The sequence below is a fragment of the Anabrus simplex genome, chromosome 1 (genome assembly GCF_040414725.1).
Source record: "Anabrus simplex isolate iqAnaSimp1 chromosome 1, ASM4041472v1, whole genome shotgun sequence".
Classification (NCBI taxonomy): domain Eukaryota; kingdom Metazoa; phylum Arthropoda; class Insecta; order Orthoptera; family Tettigoniidae; genus Anabrus; species Anabrus simplex.
In genome coordinates, this window is record NC_090265.1 from 667,868,346 (window position 1) to 667,887,491 (window position 19,146).

A 19,146-nucleotide genomic window follows, 5' to 3' on the forward strand; every position below is an offset into this window, starting at 1 on the left:
ATATAAAAGTAGTATTAAATAAAGAATAAAAGAAGCGACGTCATAAAAACATTTTATTTTAAAAGTTTTCACGGCGCTCTCTTCGCCGACACCCCCCACCCCTTCCCCCTCACGCCTCCCTGCCTGATGGAGCATTGATTACACAATAATGTATTCTAAATTGTGTCGTTCATTGTACAATAGATATTGGGGTACACGTACATGCACCATCGATCACGACGGTCCTGTCAAGTGAATATTAGTTCTAATTATAAATCTGAGGACGAAGTCCGGGGAAAGCCTGATAGAGGTCCGTAGCGATTCTGACGTGCAAATCGATCGTCGGAGCTGGATATAGGGGTGAAAGACTAATCGAACCATGCTGAAAATAAACTAGTAGCTAGTTCCCTCCGAAGTTTTCCTCAGGATAGCTGGTGCTCGAACGAGTTTCATCGGGTCAAACGAATGATTATAGAGGCCATGGGGCCGAAACGACCTCAACCTATTTATAAACTTTAAATAGTTGAGATCTCCCGCTTGTTTAAAACATTTTTGAAGTCCCTAGATGCATTTCTTGGATCGGAGGGCCGAGTGGGCCACTTATGTTAAGCAGAACTGGCGCTGTGGGATGAACTAAAGGCAGAGTTAAGGCGCCCGAATAGACGCTCATGGGAAACCATGAATGGCGTTAGTTGCTTAAGACAGCAGGACGGTGGCCATGGAAGTCGGAATCCGCTAACAACTCACCTGCCGAAGCAACTAGCCCTGAAGCGTCTTGCCTATACTCTGCCGTCAGCTGGACAATGAGGGGCGCGCGGTTTCGCTTCGGTGGCTCGCCTTGTGAGGCCCGGATGAGCAGCAGGGTCGCAGCGGTTAGCGCAGTAGGGTCTAGGCGTGAGCCTGCCTGGAGCCGCCGTCGATCCAGATCTTGGTGGTAGTAGCAAATACTCCAGCGGGGCCATGGAGGACTGACGTGGAGAAGGGTTTCGTGTGTTGCATAGGAGTCAGTCGATCCTTAGCCCTAGGAGAAATATGATGTCGATGGGGTCCGAAACTAGAGTGTTTTTTGTTTATCTTTCCCTGGCCTTGTGTCTCAAGAGGATAATTTAAGGTTACTCGCAGTATAAGTAGTTGGTTATAAACGTGTATGTAAATGAGTCCATATTTGTTTGTTACCCTTCTCTATTTTGAGAAATCGTTTGAATCTGGAATTATATTCCCTGGTTGATGAATCTGATTGAGTAGTTCACTATCATGTTTTGATGTATTGCTCTTTTATTTCTGGAACTTTATTTATTTATCTGTGTTGCAGGCTGCGCCTGGAGGCAGTGTGCGGCAGGATGCACGGCCCTCCCTGAGCTGGCCGAAGCTATGAACGGGCCTGAACCCCATTAGACAGACATTCACTATGGAGAGCCACCTACTTGTGTTACTGTTGCTGGCCGTGGAGAACCTGGCGGATGGTGGAATTTCCTCTCCAGGCTCATCGGGGTCGTCACGCTGTGAGGAAATCAGGATCGCCATGTGCCGAGGCATCGGCTACAACATGACCTCCATGCCCAACGAGCTGAACCACGATACTCAGGAGGAGGCTGGGCTTGAGGTACGTACTACAGAATAATCGGGGAAACAAACTCTGTGGACTTTAATATTGTCAGAATGTTAAAAACCAAACGATTTGGCCTTGTGATTAGAAGCTATAAGCTATCAGCTTGCATTCGGGAGATAGTGAGTTCGAATTCCACTGTCGGCAGCCCTGAAGATGGTTTTCCGTGGTTCCCCATTTTCACACCAGGCAAATGCTGGGGCTGTACCTTAAGACCACGACCACTTCCTTCGTACTCCTATTCCATCGTCACCATGAGACGTATCTGTGTCAGTGTGACGTAAACAGCTTGTACAAAAAATGTTAAAACTATCTCATACACAAACTGCATCAGATATATCTTCCAAAAACTGTAGCATGCATCTTCTTAGCCATTGAGGCAATGGAGGACAACAAACGGCAAGATGGCGATACAAAGACACAATCATGTGGGGGAAAAGACGGATAGCAGGGCACAGGTGAACTGCCTAGCCTTTGCGTACGGCATAGCCATAGTAAGCGAGATGGAAGAATATGCAAAGAAACAACCCGACAACATGAGCAAGATAGCCAGAAGGATCGCCTACGAAAGACTAAGACTCTGAACACCACCGGTGATTGGAAAACACCAGAAGGCACCGTGCAGAAGGCAGAAAAGTTTAAGTACCTTGGAGGAAGTGTAACATGAAGAAACAGAAGCAACAAGGGGATAAAAGAGAGGGACTGCTTACCTTGCGACCAGAGAAACGTACAATAAAAGAAACATATCAACGGACACAAAGCTCAGGCAGTGCAAGGCAGCAGTGAGGAACGCAGTACTGTACGCGGCCGAGACGATGACACTAGGAAGGCATGAGGCAGAGTAACTGGAGAAAGAAGAGAGAGAACTCCTGAGGCTGGGACCAAAACGAGGAGGTGAAAATGGGAACGGAGATCAAGGGACGAATTGTACCGAAACAAGAAGACGATATCCGAAGAAATAAGACTCAAAAGAGCAATGTTTGCTGGACATGTGACCAGGATTGGCATGGAGAGAATGATTAGAAGAGCATGGGAGACAACGGGTAGGAGGAGAGGAAAGACGGAAACTAAGTGGGTTTTCTTACTTCAGAAAGACTAGACTGAGATTGGGATCAAGGTGGAAGGGACGAGAACTGGAGAAATAAATACACACCTACCAATATGCCAGAGCTCAATGACAGAAGAAGGTACAGGAACAGGATAAAGGAGCACCATTGGAGGAGACACGAGAAGAGGATGCTGGAAATATCAGCTGAAGAGCGAGAGAGAAGGAGAGAGAGGATGAAGAGTTGGGAGGGGAAGAAGAAAACCCAAACCATGACAAAGCTGTCCTACAGAGGGTGCAACGAAAGAAGAAGAAGAAGAAGAAGAAGAAAACCGTTTTATAGGCGTTCTATTGAACTTAATACAGAGTGTATCTATCTATATAAATAAAATTGTAGGGGGTCCGCTGTCTGTAATTTCTTTTGTTTTGCCAATTTTTCAGATATTTATCCGTTTTAGGTCAACTCAAGACCGAATCGGTGGTTTTTACGTTTCGTGTCTGTTTGTCCGTTTGTCTGTCTGTTTGTTCCACCATCACGTCGAAACGGCTCGATACATCTCAACCAAACTTCATATTTAGAGTATACTAATCCCGGGGAAGGTTTCGATATGCATATCATTTTAAAATCTTTGAATACACGGGGGGTTCATAGGAAAACCAGAATGGTTTTTCCAGCATCACGTCGAAACGGCTGGATAGATCTCAGCCAAACTTCATATTTAGAGTATACTAATCCCGGGGAAGGTTTCGATATGCATATCAATTTAAAATCTTTGAATAGACGGGGGGTTTATAGGAAAACCAGAATGGTTTTCCTCCATTTTCTCTTATACTATTGATTTTCTGTAAACTTCGTTTATCGTACGTGAAACGTCTCTTCATTATAAACAACTTTCGTTATGTTCATAATTTACCTTACTCTTCACATGACGGAGAAATTTACTATTTTCTGCTGGTACCATGCTCTGCATTGAGTGACCGACAGACCGACAACGAACCTACAGGTTACCATGGCAACGTCTCTGACTGCATGCCAGCAGGGAAGTAACGTATTGCCATTTTCCTCATCATGCTTTTAAATTCGTGGTTGTTCCTTGGGTAGAAGGCAAGAGAGGCGTCAATCGGCCTATCTGCGGGATATTGGCGGAATATCGTTGGTTGTTATAACCGCCCTCGAATAGATTATGTACTAACACCATTAGTCATCTTCTTATTATTTGTTTACCTAGGAATCACTGGACCTAAATTTCTCCCCTGTTACCGCTTTATTATATCCATAACTCACACTAGCATAATTTATTGAGGGGCATTTGATTTTCCAATACATTAACTTGGCATTTACATATTTGTCGTTATCCGGCTGTCCTCAGTTATAATCCATTTTCTATTACTTTCAACTTTCTTAACTGTATTATTTTCTTCCTTAATTACGCCGTATGTACGCGAGTGCTACAAACTACTGGATGTATTTCCACCAAGACTCATATTTAGAATACACCTGTCCTTGATAGGTTTTAGGGTAAATATTGTTTCTAAGTCCCTGAACTGACTGGGGGTTTATACGAAACCGAAACAGTGATTTTGCACTTCCACAAAATGTACACAACCAACGTTAATTTAAATCTACCTGCCTGGGTAGAAATTAATTTCTAAACCTTTTTTCTCATGTGCATCATTTCGATACGAGGATTAATAAGAGAGATATCATTAGCGGACCGTTTTTCTGTACAAGTCCCATCGGACTTAACTCACGAGCGGGTGCGTGTAAAGCATATTCCTTACAACTTGAAAACTACTGAAGTAATTCGAACCAAAATTTATATTTAGCATCCACCTGTCCAAAGGTAGGTTTTAAACGTAAATAACATTTCATGTTCCGGAATGGACTGGCGGTTTATAGGGAACCGAAATGGTGATTTTACTCTTCCACAATATATACAGAACAAGACCAACCTGACTGGAAATCGACAAAACGTGATGGAATTCCACCTCTAAACCTTTTTTTCATGTGCATTTTTTCGTCAGGAGGATTAATAAGGGAGATATCATGAATGGTCACTTTTGCAGGTTAAGTCCAGCGGACATAGCCCAAAAGGTGTTTTACATGGAGCAGATTCAAATCGTAACGAATGTGTGCCTCTACACTGACTATTTTGGCGAAATTTTCGTACAGCTTTCCGTTTAAGGGGTAATAATGACCATCTGCATAATTTTTGGTTTAGTTTCCTGAAAGTCCTAATTTTTACCCGCCTCGCCCAAAATCCAGATTGCGGTATAATCTGCCAGAAGAAAAAGAAGATAATTAAAATTTGACAAAATTATACGTTTTAGCCTGTAACGAACGGAAAACATCCAAGATCATTAAATTTTTCACTTTTTATCCCCGAAGGCAATTTTAATGATGGTGCAGACCTTCGGAAATTCCTATCACATAACAGATTGCACAATCTCCGTTCAATTTGGAATGATCTACAACCTTGGTCTTATGACTTTTTGCCGTATCTGTATCCATTTTACGTTTGATTTTTCTCTATTAATCGATGTTAAGTCAATTTGGAATTTTCACATGCATAATTCATACTTTCGATTACTTATATGAAATACAGAATCATCAAACTCTTCACGAAAATTGGCCCACCCAGTAGCCATATGTGAGCCAAATGCTATGTATGTAGCTGTCACATAATTATCCGAAAAGTAATGTAATGTGAGATAATCTTACAAAAACGTTACCCTGTTCCACGTTTCTAACTCAATCTGACCCAAGAATAGATGACATATCATAGGACCAGCCATTTAGGCCACTAAATCAGGCGTGTCTTATGGTATAATCCTTTGCCGATATGACGTACGTTTAGTAGCAGTTAATCTGTAAATGAAGGTCTTCAATATTGTAAACACGCATATACTTTCGAATGTCGAAAGCGATCGAGAAAGGCTGCTATTGTAATCAGTACACCCCACACCGACTTTGACTGGCAGTATGAAAGGGTTCCTTCTTCAACTCCTGTGTAACTGTCATTAGTAAGGAAGGCCTATAATTGTAATGAATAGTTCACTTCTCGATTTGACTTGCAGAAGGCAAGTGAGTCTGCCATTATATCACAAATCCATAACAAACACTTTACATTGGGAACAACGTACGGGGACCTCCCCATGCTCTTTCTCGGATAACGCTAAGAAACATGCAATTTTAAAACAATCTTATTTACTGCATGTACACTATTTACTTCGATATTCGAATACAATGTAGAATACCGTAGCGAAGCACGGGTACATTCGCTAGTCTGAAATAATTTTAACGAACATTAGGACGGTCATCTTTGAAGGAATAGAAGTGAGACAATGCATGCGGCATGTCGGGAAGTACTTCGATACGTGGTTGTAAAAGTGTAACGAAAACATATGAAACAGGCTTTAAAAATGACTGTGTATGACCTTTGTTGTCACGACAGCGAGCACTTAGTTGGAGCGGAGTAGGCAGCGGTAGGGGACGCGTCCACTCCGTTGTTATCACTAAGGCCCGGATTTTTAAAAAATGCATATGCGCATATGCAAAAGCATATTTTGAACGATACTGCATATTTTGAGCGTTAGTGCATATTTTTCTCTTATGTGTGCTCGATTATCTAATATTTCTGAACGAAATTTTAAAAAAATTAATGAACTTTGTATGTTGTACATTCTTTGGCAACATGAGAAGCCTTTCTTGATCAAAGAAAAAGCTTTCAGTGTCGCAATACAAGCAGGTAGACAGATAATGACGCTTTCCACAATAGCTATTTCCTTGTCCTTACAGTGGCCTCCCGAGATTTGCTTAAACAAGTGCGTTCATCTGTTAACTTGCTCTTCGTCTGCTGCAGTGTTTTACCTGATTAAACTCTAAAAATGCCTAAATTTTTGCCAGAAGAATGTTCCGAGCAGTCAGTGCCCGTGTTCAAGTATTGCCCATTTAGTCCGTCGACGTAGAACGATCATTTTCAGCCTATAAATTAATTCTGGCCGACAACAGAAAGTTATTGACTCCCGAAAACATTGTAAACTGTTGGAACTTACTGACATGCATCATTTTTCAAGGAATTAAACATGTTTATCAATTTAATACTGAGTTAAAATTAAATAATGCGTCTAGTAATTGTATTTTATTTTATTTTTACTGCGTATTTACGTGCATGTTTACAACATTTTTAGTGCATATGAGCATGCATATTTTCGGAGTTTTTAGTGCATATGAATCCGGGCATTAATTATCATAACATGCACTGTTGGTTCGCAGGAAGAATACCTCATGGCAAAGTATGTCTTACCGCAGTCTACGGTGACACTGGCTTGTATACAGCGGTTCGAAAATTGTGACTTATTCCTCCTAGACAGTCGGTATGCAGAGAACCAGTCACATCGCGTGCTACCAAAGCGTGATCTTCTCAGTACTTTTAGGATTTACAAGCGCTTGATAGAGTTACAGACTACGCTATCACAAAGAAGAAAACATCAAAGCTGGAGCTAAATGATAGGTAGAGTATGTTGACATTCGGAGCTCACAACCAGCTTAATCTTGCCACTGTAGAGGTGAGGAGAGGTCAGTTCAGGATTTATTGGAAACGTGTTTTTAAGTATGGACAAAGAAGTGAGGGAAGAGGCCTTTTCATCGCATCCTGTACTGATTTCCCCGAACGGATCTAATAGCTGGATATAATAACGGCATTAGTAGATTTTTAAGTTATTCTGAGCCACTGAAGGACGTTTTAACATGAATAACTAAACAGTAAACATAAAAAAGTGAAATGGCGTATGGCTTTTAGTGCCGGGAGTGTCCGAGGACCTGTTCGGCTCGCCAGGTGCAGGTCTTTCGATTTGACCCCGTAGGTGACCTGCGCGTCATGATGAGGATGATATGATGATGAAGACGACACACACACCCAGCCCCCGTGCCAGAGAAATTAACCAATTAAGGTTAAAATTCCCGACCCTGCCGGGAATCGAACCCGGGACCCCTGGGACCAAAGGCCAGCACGCTAACCATTTAGCCATGGAGCCGGACAATAAACATAAATATAGTTGTTAACGCTCAGATAAGTGACTCTAAAGTTTGTGCTCGAATATCTTGCTCGGGTAGAAGGAAAAACTAAATTAAATTTTGTAAATATACGCTGTTTCTGCATGGAGTGCAGAAATACAATATACTGTAGTCCTACACAGGTTTTAAGAAATTTTGTAATCTGAATGTGGATAGACTGTGATTGGAAAATAGGCATGTGTGCTTCTTTGAATTAACTAACATGATTATAATTCATTTTAACTCTTTATTTCACTCTCTACACTTTCGGGTTTTAAATACTTAAAAAGGGTGGTACACCAGTCTTCTCTCGTGCTTTCACACTTGGCTTATATTAACCTTAATTCATTGTAAGAGTGAACACCATATAGTATGTGTCTCTATCGATGTTTCAAACTTCTGGAAAGTTTTTTTCCCCTTCTTTTTCATGTAACCCAATTCTTCTTCACTACCTTGCCAGTTGTGAGGGAAACGTGACCTCTGCCTGTGTTTCGCTGGCGTTTTACAATGTTTCTCTTGTAATTACTGGAGTTTCTCTTCCTCTTTTTCTCTCTACAGAAAGTGTAACATTTTCACCTATCTCTTGTTCATTACTAAACACAATGATTCAGAACGCAATTAATATTCTTTGATTAGCCAGGGCTTCTTGTTCTCTTATTGATCTAAGGACGGACATTCAGTAGGAAGGATTCTCGAGTGATCGAGTGATGATATGAATGTGTGTTACAGGTCCATCAGTTCTACCCGCTGGTGGAGATCCGCTGTTCACCAGACCTCAAGTTCTTCCTCTGCTCGATGTATATGCCGATCTGCATCGAGTCTTACCAGAAACCGCTGCCCGCGTGTCGCAGCGTGTGTGAGAGAGCTCGATCGGGTTGTGAACCCATTATGCAGCAGTACGGCTTCCAATGGCCGGAGAGGATGGCGTGCGAACGCCTGCCGCGGTATGGAGATCCTGAGAGGCTCTGTATGGACGAGGGCAACCGAACCAGCGAGACCAACACCCCTCGACCGTCCCGCAAGCCTAGCTCAGAGTGTCGGCCCGGCAAGAAGGGCTGTCGCACACCTCCTCCAGTCCCTGCTGTCCCTGAGCGGCCATCCATGGGAGCCCAGGACTGTACGTGCCGCTGTAGACCACCGCTTGTGCCGCTGGACAGGGGCTCGCCTTGGTTCAACAGCTCCATTTCTGTGGGCGGCGTCAACGACTGCGCCTTTCCGTGTCATGGAGTGTTCTTCAAACAGGTAAGAATTCACACATTTCAATGGGAACTTTTAATACTTAGGAGCAGGACATTTTGGCGGGGGGGGGGGCGTTACGCATTATTTTTTTCTCGAACGAAACAAAAAGAAGATGAATTGGATATTATTCGGAATATTCCTATCGCATTCCCATATATTCAGTTTGGACACCCCTAAGGGAGTGCCGTTTGCGGTGCCAGTACCGGTGCGCTATGTAGCGCTCCTCACCTGGCCTGTTGTAGGAAATAGAGTATAAAAATAATAAGGATATAAGTATTTGTGATAATAATAATAATAATAGTAATAATAATAATTAAGAGAAATGGTGAAGTTTGTACTGTCGTTGATTACTGTTATTTATGACATGGTAAAATTCAACTTTATCCGCAGAGTGTCATGGCTTTGTGGGAATATATCTAAATTAATAAGGTCCAGCGGCAGGGGCCGAGTCCGGATGGTGACCCATCCAGGCTCTGACCACGTCCGATATTTCTTAAGTGCATCAGACCCTGTCGCTGGGTTGTTAGCAAGAATAGGATGTCATTCTTGTGTGTCTGTTGTTTTTGACACTAGTAATTTAGATTTACAGCAGTTTATTGCGCATATTGTGCTACCCGCCTCGGCGGTTCTTGGTTCGTGGCGAAGGTTACAAAAACGGTCCCTATCTTATTGTGTAAGTGACTGTTCAGGTGTGTGGGCGTTGTCTGTTGTTGTGTTAGTCAGGATTTTGTAGTATGTCTTTTATTAGGAATATGTATTTGGGTGAGCGGTGGATTTTATCGTGTCGGTCTGGTTCGTATTGGCCTAAAGATCTTATTAATGGGTTGTTGTGTTGCTGTGTTTTGTTGTAGAAGTTCGTGGCTTGGTCGAGGGCGAAGTCTAGTATGTATGGTATTTTTGTGATGGTGTGTAGATCTGCAATGCTTGTGTTGAAGTTTTTAACTGCAAGTTTTAGTGCCCAGTTTTTATGTACTGCAATTTTTGTATAGTTGTTCTGGAGAGAAAGCCTATTGCTGGTAGTGCGTATGTAATGATAGGTCTGATGAATGAGGTGTAAATTAGTAGTACGTTCTTTCTGGATAATGAGCTCTTGCTGTGTATGAGTGGGTAGAGTGTTAGTATTTGTTGTTTGGCTCTCTGAATTGTTAGGTTTACGTGTTCTTGTAGGTTCAGTCTAGTGTCTAGTGTGATTCCTAGGTATTTGTGTTTGGGGACCCATTCTATGTTTTGATTTAGGAGTGTTAATTGTTGTTGGGGGCGTCGCAATCTGCGTGTAAAATGTATTGCTTTTGTTTTCTGTATATTGACCTGTATTTTCCATTTGGTGAGCCAGGGTTCGAGTTGTTGTAGGTGTTGCTGTAGGTGTTCTGTAGCTAGGTCCGGGTTTCTGCTTTTGGCAAGAATTGCTGTGTCGTCGGCGTAGATGGCTGTGAGGGTGCGTGTGTTGCGTGGGATATCGTTTATGTATTGTAAGAACAGGGTCGGGCCGATAATACTGCCTTGTGGCACGCCTGCTTGTATGTTTTTGAGCTGTGAGTTGGTTCCGTTTAAGTGTACAAAGAATTTTCTGTTTGTGAGATATTGATTTATGATTTTAATGTATGTAGGGTGTAATTGCAATTTTATCAGTTTGTATATAAGGGATGGGTGGTGTACTTTGTCAAAGGCTTGTGTATAGTCCAGGAAAATTGCGGCTGTACCTTGGTGATGTTGGAAGCCCTGTGTTATATATTCTGTGACTCTTAGTAGCTGTTGTGTGGTTGAGTGCTGGGGTTTAAATCCGAATTGTTCATTTATTAAGTTGTTATAAATTGTTTGTTTTATTCTGTTATGTATTAGCTTTTCGAAGACTTTAGATATTATGCTTAGTAGGCTTATGGGGCGGTAATTAGCAGGGTTTTTGTGATCTTTATCTGGTTTGGGGAAACAGATTATTTTAGCTATTTTCCACTGATGTGGAAAATATTCAAGATTTAGCATAGCATTAAATATGTTGGTTAAGGTGTTTATCATTTTATTATTGAGGTTTTTTAGCAGTAATGATGGAATTCCATCTTCCCCTGGAGCTTTGTTATTAGGTAGAGATTTAATAGTATTTTTAATTTCTATAGGTTTGAATTGGGGGACAGCTGAGGGGTTTGGCGTGTTTAGGTAGTTTATTACTTTGGTTTTTACTTTTTCATCGTGGGCATTGTTAATTAGCTGAGTATTAGGAGTGAAGTTGGTTTTTAGTGTATTAGCTAGTAGCTCTGCTTTTTCTACGTGCGAAGTTATTTGTGTTCCGGCTGAGTTTACTAGGGGAGGGACTGGGCGTTCTGTGTGAGTGAAAATTTTTGCAGTTCTCCAAAGGTTATTATTATTATTATTTTCATTATTAGGTTTAATGTTTTGCAGTTTAGCGGTCCACTGTTCATTATGGAATTTTTTAATTTCTCTTTTGGATTTAGAGTGTAGTCTGTTAAATTGTATCTTGTGTTGTAGTGTTCCTGTTTTTTGAAAGAGTGTACGGGCTTTGTTTTTGTCGTGTATTAACTGTATTATGCGGTCTGGTAGTTCGTGTAGCTGTCCTTGTCTAGCTGTGGGTTTTGGTCGTGTACTAGCTTTAGCTGCGGTGGTAAGAATGTTTGTGAAATCGGTTATGGCTGTGTCTATTTCTGCTGTTGTTGTTGGGGTGGGTATGGGGTTCGATTCCTGTAGGTATTGGAGTTGTTCTTTAAATTTGTCCCAGTCTATTCTGTGTGTTTGTATTTTCTTGTGCGTGTTTCTGTAATAGGGGTCTACTCCCAGCTGCATGAGTACGGGTCTGTGGTCTGATCGTAGGGCTTGCATGGTGTCAATTGTGATGTTACTTGGTACGTTGCGCAGTAGGGCTATGTCGTTAGTGTCGGAAAGTAGTGTATTGTTGTGCCAGTAATAGAATGTTGGTTCTGCGGGGGCGATGATAAAATAGTCGTTGTTTAAGTTATGGTTACGTAGTTTGTTGCCAGATGTGTTAGTGGTTTTACTGTGCCAGTCAGGGTGTTTGCAGTTAAGATCTCCGGCTAGTATAACTTGATCGTGGTCGAGTAAGATGTCGATGTCACTGGTGATGAGTCTTTTCCTGGGTGGGAGGTATGCAGATATGAGAGTTAGTGTGTCTGGGCCGTTTTGAATTTGTATGGCTGTTGCTTCAATGTGCTGTGTTGCTGGTAGTAAGAGGTGGTTGTGGGAAATGCGTCTTTTAATAGCGACCATAGTCCCGCCTCCACCTCTGTCTCTGTCTGTCCTGTAAATGTTGTAATTTCGAATTGTGAATCGTTTTGTGGGTTTTAGCTTGGTTTCCTGTATAAGTATGACGTCAATGTCGTGTTGTGTGATGTAGTGTGTGAGTTCAACCTTCTTGGCCGGGTCATTGAGACCATTAGCGTTCCAGTAGGAAACTTTTAATGGTCTCTTACCCATGTTTCGTTGTTTGAGAGTTGGAAGGCTAACTGTAGTAGGGAGTGATTAAGCTGTTGTATTGTTGTGAGTATGTTGTCCATGAATGTTTTCATCTGTATTTGAAGTGTCTCCAGGATGTATTTTACATAGGGTGGGGTACTGTCTGAGATGGGGAATTTTGTGAAGAGTTTGTCATTCGGTGGGTGGGGTGTGTTTGTGGTGGGGCGCTTTTGAGGAGGCGGGGGGGGATTTGTGTAGTGTTGTTTGGTAGGGTGGCTGGTGTTGTTGTATTGTTGGTTGTCTGGGGGGGTGTAGTGTTTTTGGTTGTAGTGGTTGGTCTTTGCTCCTGGTGTATGTCAGGTAGTGAGCGAGTTTTGTGAGTAGGTGGTTTCTGTGTTGGTGGTAGTTGTTGTTGTGAGTGATTGGTACGTTTCAGTCGAGGGAAGTTCTTGTCCAGCCATGTTTTTTGTGTCGGGTCGGCTGTGTTACTCGGTTCTGCGTCGTTGTCCGGGACTTCTGACGCGAAACCTGGAACATTCCAGCGGTTAGTAAGGGGGGGTCCTTCGAAGTGTCGGCTTATGGTTTAAAACCAAGCTTGTTTGTCCGCTTTTGTTACGTTTCAACAGATACAATGCCTATGAGCACATGATTGAAGTTTGTGTAAAGTGTCGTTCTAAAAATATATTTTTTTTCTTACACATGATTGAAGTTTCTGAAAAGTAAAATGAAAATCCACATCCTGTTTCCAGTCATTCGACCGGGTCAGGAATGGAATGAACGAAGCCCCGTCTAGCGGCGAGGATAGGAATTGTGCCGAATGCCGAAGCCTGTCGCACTCCTCTGGGGCAAGATCAATGACTGACAGATGAAATGAAATGATATTGGAGAGTGTCGCTGGAATGAAAGATGGCAGAGAAAACCGGAGTACCCGGAGAAAATACTTGTCCCGCCTCCACTTGCCCAGCACAAATCTCACATGGAGTGACCGGGATTGGAACCACGGACCCCAGTGGTGAGAGGCGGACGCGCTGCCGCCTGAGCCACGGAGGATACAACCGTCATAGTTAATATGAGGTTAATTTATTTTGAATTTAACTGCCTTCGTTGTTTTTAAATTAATGCCGAGGCAAACGAGTTAATAGTTATTTAGTGCGAGCAAGGGGTGCACGTGGTTCACAACTGAGAGAAGTGAAATGTACGTACAAATGCGCAATAAAAGGAAGAATGACGATTCTTCTAAAGTACCCCCTGAACCTGCGAACAGTGAATCAAGTGAGTGTAAAGAAAACATCGTAAGTACCGATTGATCAGCGGTGTTCGACTGGACGCCCGGTGAGGCTAGCCCAGTGCGGCCGGGCTGACGTGACGTAAATGCGGGCAGCTTGCATAACAAGCATGCGTCACAGTGAAGCGAGAGAGCGGATACACTTTGGAGGGAAGAGAACAGTGACGAAGCTCTCCTCCACTACTCAGAGAATGGGGGACAGTATTTAAGAGAAAACCGCTATATTAGCAAGGAAACCGACCTTTTCAAGATATTTTGGCTTGATTTATGAAGCGCTCGATAAAGGGCCCTTTTTTTAATGTATACATTCGAAGAAAAGTAACAAGTTATAATTTTTGTGTTACAATTTACAAAGCTGTAGGGTTTAAGCGTACAAGCTACGATTTACAATTCCTTGGATGGGAATGACAGTATTTCTATTTCTTAAAAATAAAATTACTGTTATTCGTTCAGCAAAAAGTAATATATTTACCATAATTTAACAAGTTTACTGCTTGGTTTTGTACAGTATTGTAGTGCTGTTTGAATTACCCTGTTCATTGTATTTGAAAATAATATTTAAAACTTATCAGGCGTGCGATAATAATAGCCTCTAAATGGCGAGAGAGTTTCATCACGAATAGGGACATAGATATTTACTATCCGAGATTAAAGTACAGCAACAGTATAAATATATCTATCAAATAGATGAACGGTATGCCTTCAAATAAATAACCTAACTGATGTTATTCCCGGTAAGCATAATTGGATTGCTGGTGAGTTTATCAGATAATTTAAACCCAAGCAATCACAAGCCACAGCTTATCCACCTTAACTCTGTATTATATTAGAAACGTTTCTAAAGCACCTCTTAAAATTTAATAGTGAAAATTGCAATTCATTACATACATTAAAAAAATATTTGAGGTTGTAGGCCTAATTCTTTATTGTATCCGGTCAAAATACATAAACTGCTCTGAACATAAATAACTTATTTCTTACAGCGTAATTAAAAATGACGTGGATTTCTTCTTTTTCTTTCATTATTTTCTGGCTCCATTTCAAACTCGGGTCTCGCCGCAGTGATCGAGAGGGACTGGGACAACTTCGCCCAACCTTCACGGCTTGTGACGTAACCACAACGTCACTGTGGCTGCATAGCATACATATGTTGCGTTGGTTGCGCTCATCGCCTGCCAGCCCGCCCACTTACAGTGCTGGGCGCTCGCGAGACGGAATGCCCAGCGTGAGCACCTCTGCAACAGATTTACTGCAGTTCAAGAGGAAAACAGTTATGATCTTAATGGGCACGGTTGTTGGATATTAACTCAGAAAAATGACCTTCCAGAGTAACGAATGGCTTTGAGAAAAATAAAATGCTACGTTGTAGGTGTGCCAACAATTTTACAAGTTTAGAACCAGCAAAACAGATCGAAGTGAAAATTTCTTCAGAATGGGCCAGTAGTAAAATCAGTGTGAGATTCAGTTCATGAAGTAATTCAGATGAGTACCGCCACCCTTTTTCCCTTAGTTCACTGACCTTCGGTTCACAGCGTCCCGGGTTCGATTCCCGAACGCGCCTGGGATTTTAACTACATAACACGTATTATTTACAGACGAATGGAAAGACAAGTTGAGAAAATAATTAAGAAGGACAAGCCCACGAGCATGGCATTCGTAGATTTAGAAAAGGCATTCGATAATGTTGATTGGACCAAGCTATTTGAGATTCTCAAAACATCGAGAAAAAAGTATAATCTACAATCTATACAAAAATCAGCATGGAGTTATAAGAATCGAGGACTATGGAAAAGCAGCAGCAATCCAGAAAAGAGTGAGGCAAGACTGCAGTTTATCCCCGTTTCTTTTAGCGTTTATATAGAACAGATGGTAGAGAAATCAAGAGGAATTTGGAAAGGGAATCACAATTCAAGGATAGGAAATCAAAACTCTGAAATTTGCCAATGATATTGTTGTGTTTTTTTGTATATTTCTTTGTTGTTTTTTAAAATCTGAGTCTATAGAAAATCTGAATAAACTGCTGAATGGAATGAGCAGTTTTTGAGAAGGAAAACAAGATGAAAAATAAATTCAAAACAAAAGTAATGGGAAGTAGTCGAACGAAGTCAGGTGAAGCAGGAAATATTAATTAGGAAATGAAGTCTTAAAGGAAGTAGAAGAATATTGCCACTTGAGTAGGACACGATATGAAGTCTACTACAAGCAAGGAAGGCCTTTTAAGGAAATAAATTTGTTCACTTCGAACAGTGGTATAGGAATTACGTAGAAATATATTTAAGACTTTCGTCTACCGGACGAGTTGGCCGTGCGCGTAGAGGCGCGCGGCTGTGAGCTTGCATCCGGGAGATAGTAGGTTCGAATCCCACTATCGTCAGCCCTGAAGATGGTTTTCCGTGGTTTCCCATTTTCACACCAGGCAAATGCTGGGGCTGTACCTTAATTAAGGCCACGGCCGCTTCCTTCCAACTCCGAGGCCTTTCCTATCCCATCGTCGCCATAAGACCTATCTGTCTCGGTGCGACGTAAAGCTCCTAGGCAAAAAAAAAAAAAAAAAAAAAAAAGACTTTCGTCTGGAGCGTGGCATTGCATGCAAGTAAAACATGAGGATAACTAGCTCACACAGCAAGAGAAAAGAAGCTTTTAAAATGTGGTGTTACAGAAGAAAGCTGAATGTGAGATAGATCGAATCACGAATGAAGAGACACTCAATTGAATTGGTGAGAGGTGAATGATTTGGCGAAATTTGACCAGAAGAAGAGAGAGAATGATAAGATACATCTTATGACACCCCAAACTTGATCAGGTTTTTTTTTTTTTTGCTAGTGGCTTTACGTGGCACCGACACAGATAGGTCTTATGGCGACGATGGGATAGGAAAGGGCTAGGAGTGGGAAGGAAGCGGCCGTTGTGTGAAAATGGGAAACCACGGAAAACCGTCTTCAGGGCTGCCGACAGTGGAATTCGAACCCACTATCTCCCTGATTCAAGCTCATAGCTGCGCGGCCCTATCCGCACGGCCAATTCATCCGTTGAACAGTTGCTTTTTGTGGGAAGTTTAGGTGGGAATAATGGTAGGGATAGAGTAAATTATTAATATAAAAACAGACTGGAGTAGATGTAGGATAAAGTGGTTACGTGGAAATGAAAAGGTTACCGCAGGAAAGGGTGGCATGGAGAGCTGCATCAAAACTGTCTATGGACAGATGACCCAAACGAAATGGTTAACTCCTCTGGCTCGGGAACCGGGTGTTTGTGTTCGTCTTAATACACTTCTCTTCATCCACACCGTTTATTTAGTACCGATATATTAAGAGAAGTGTAAAGTAATTGCGATTGGCGATATAATGCCGAAAGGAATGTCAAGTATATGTTCTCGTTTGCAGCAATATGTTGCTCAATTTAATAGAATATTTACTCTGCCAAAAATGTGGGAACATAAGTCTTGCAGGATTTAGAAGGCGTCAACAACTACCTCGAATCAAGCTGTGGTATGGCAAGTGTGAAGACAATCCTTGGGGTGTTGAACGGACCTTTTCCCATATCGTGCATTGTTCCGAGACAACCAACATCGGTTTGTGATGGAAAACTTGGGGGGAAAAAATCATACTTCATTTTAATAGTGACCTCTTTTAACTATTACTACTAAAAACGTTTTCATTCCTCCCCTGAAGAGGAAGGCGGCCTCTTAGACGGTGACGCCATCTCTCAGGCCGGGAGATTTGTTATGGTGAAGGAGATGTGCGGATAAAGTGAGAGGGTTGACAGGCGCGGCCTGTACTAGGAACTGTTCCGGCATTCGCCTTAGTTCAGGGGAATGGAAAACCACGGAAAACTATTCTTACGACAGCGGACGGTTGGGGCCAGCCGTGAGGTCCAGCCCTGTACCGTCTGCCGAATGCAGAGGCGTAGAGCCACGGTAGAGCCGTAGTCATCCCTCGTCTGCTCGGTTGGCCGGTCAGAGTGCAGAGCTGTTAGACCACGGACCAGCCGTGGCCACCTGTGGGCCGAGACCCACTGCATCTACCGACCGCTCTCTTAATTCACCACTACCTCAATATGATTGGTGAGTGATTTCTTTAACGTAAATGTTTACAAATTTGCAATATTAAACAAAATATTTTTGAAAATTAACACTTTTTTATATTGAAAAATATTTTTTTTACTATATAAAAATATTTTCAAGTTTTTTAGCACATAAAAATCCGTTCCCTTCCTGTCATAGACACAGACGCGGCTTTGAACTCCCTATCATTAGGAAGGCGCATACTGAGTGTGTTGGCCGTGCGGTTAGGGTCGCATCCAGGAGATAGTGGATTCGAATTCTACTGTCGGCAGCCCTGAAGATGATTTTGCGTGGTTTCCCATTTTCACACCAGGCACATGCTGGGGCTGTACCTTAATTAAGGCCACGGTCGCTTCCTTCTCACTCTTAGTCTTTTCCTGTCCCATCGTCGCCATAATTTCGTTGGTCCGACATAAAGCAAAATGTAAAAAAAAAAGAAAAAACTTTCTTCCCTAAACACTCTGTGGTTAATGAATTGTACAGTTCCATCCCTCAACGTATTTCCGCTACCCGATTCTCATTTGTCTGTAACTTGTGTTGACGCCTACGACTGCTAAACTGTTCAGAAGGTAATGGATGTCACTCCCATTCCAAAACAGGAAGGAATATCATTTTTTCACCAAACAAACTTTTTATGCTGTTCGAATATGTTCTTAATTTATATTTAATATTTATATGCACCTTAGTTCGTAAGACTAATCTATGGATTATGTAACAAAGCGTGTGAATTCTATTGATTTATAGGCTGAGGATGACTTTGAATAAAGTGGAACCTCGAGGTCCTGAAACTGAATAATTCGTGGCAAAAACTTTATCTAAAACCCATGATGTTTATAATTTTGTGTTCATTCAAGAGGCCATATTTGATAAGAAAAAATTATTTCTTAGAATAATATTCAGCATGGCAGCTTTTATCCTTTATCACAGGAAACACAATATTGTTCTAAACCCTTTTAATTTTTCCGTTTGTGTGCTAGTGAGCTGTGTGAACCAAACCGCCTTTTGAGGTTATAAACCCAGCTAACAGCTCTCCAGAAGACGAATTTAACAAGCTACTGGCGTGAACAAGGGCTATCTCCACTGAAGAGGCCAGGCTTAACAATGATATCTCTCTCTCTCTCTCTCTCTCTCTTTCTCTCTCTTTCTCTCTCTTTCTCTCTCTTTCTCTCTCTTTCTCTCTCTCTCTCTCTCTCTCTCTCTCTCTGCACCGGCCTTCACTTCGCTGCTCTGATAGGTCGATACATACTACTGGCTGTTCGAAACTTTGTGAAGCCAGGAAGTAATGACGAATTTAATTAACGACTTGAAAAGTGCAACACTTCAAAATTGGGCAGGTAAAATTAAATAAACAATAACAATCCATCCTAACACTCATGTTCACGCAAATTCGAATTAGTAGAATTCTCCCAAACTGGCCTATCTTGTTCCTTTTTTTTTTTTCTCTTTTTTCCTT

The 19,146-nt window shown here is 41.9% G+C and overlaps 1 protein-coding gene across 1 annotated transcript in view; it reads left to right on the forward strand.

The window, feature by feature from the left end:
* fz2 (frizzled 2) overlaps positions 1–19,146 on the forward strand; it is a 320,663-nt gene that overhangs the window by 278,808 nt on the left and 22,709 nt on the right. The window contains exons 3-4 of the mRNA XM_067158671.2: positions 1,292–1,582; positions 8,416–8,928. Of these exons, the coding sequence (XP_067014772.2) occupies positions 1,388–1,582; positions 8,416–8,928 (708 nt within the window). The 5' untranslated portion in view covers positions 1,292–1,387. The remainder of the gene's footprint in view (positions 1–1,291; positions 1,583–8,415; positions 8,929–19,146) is intronic.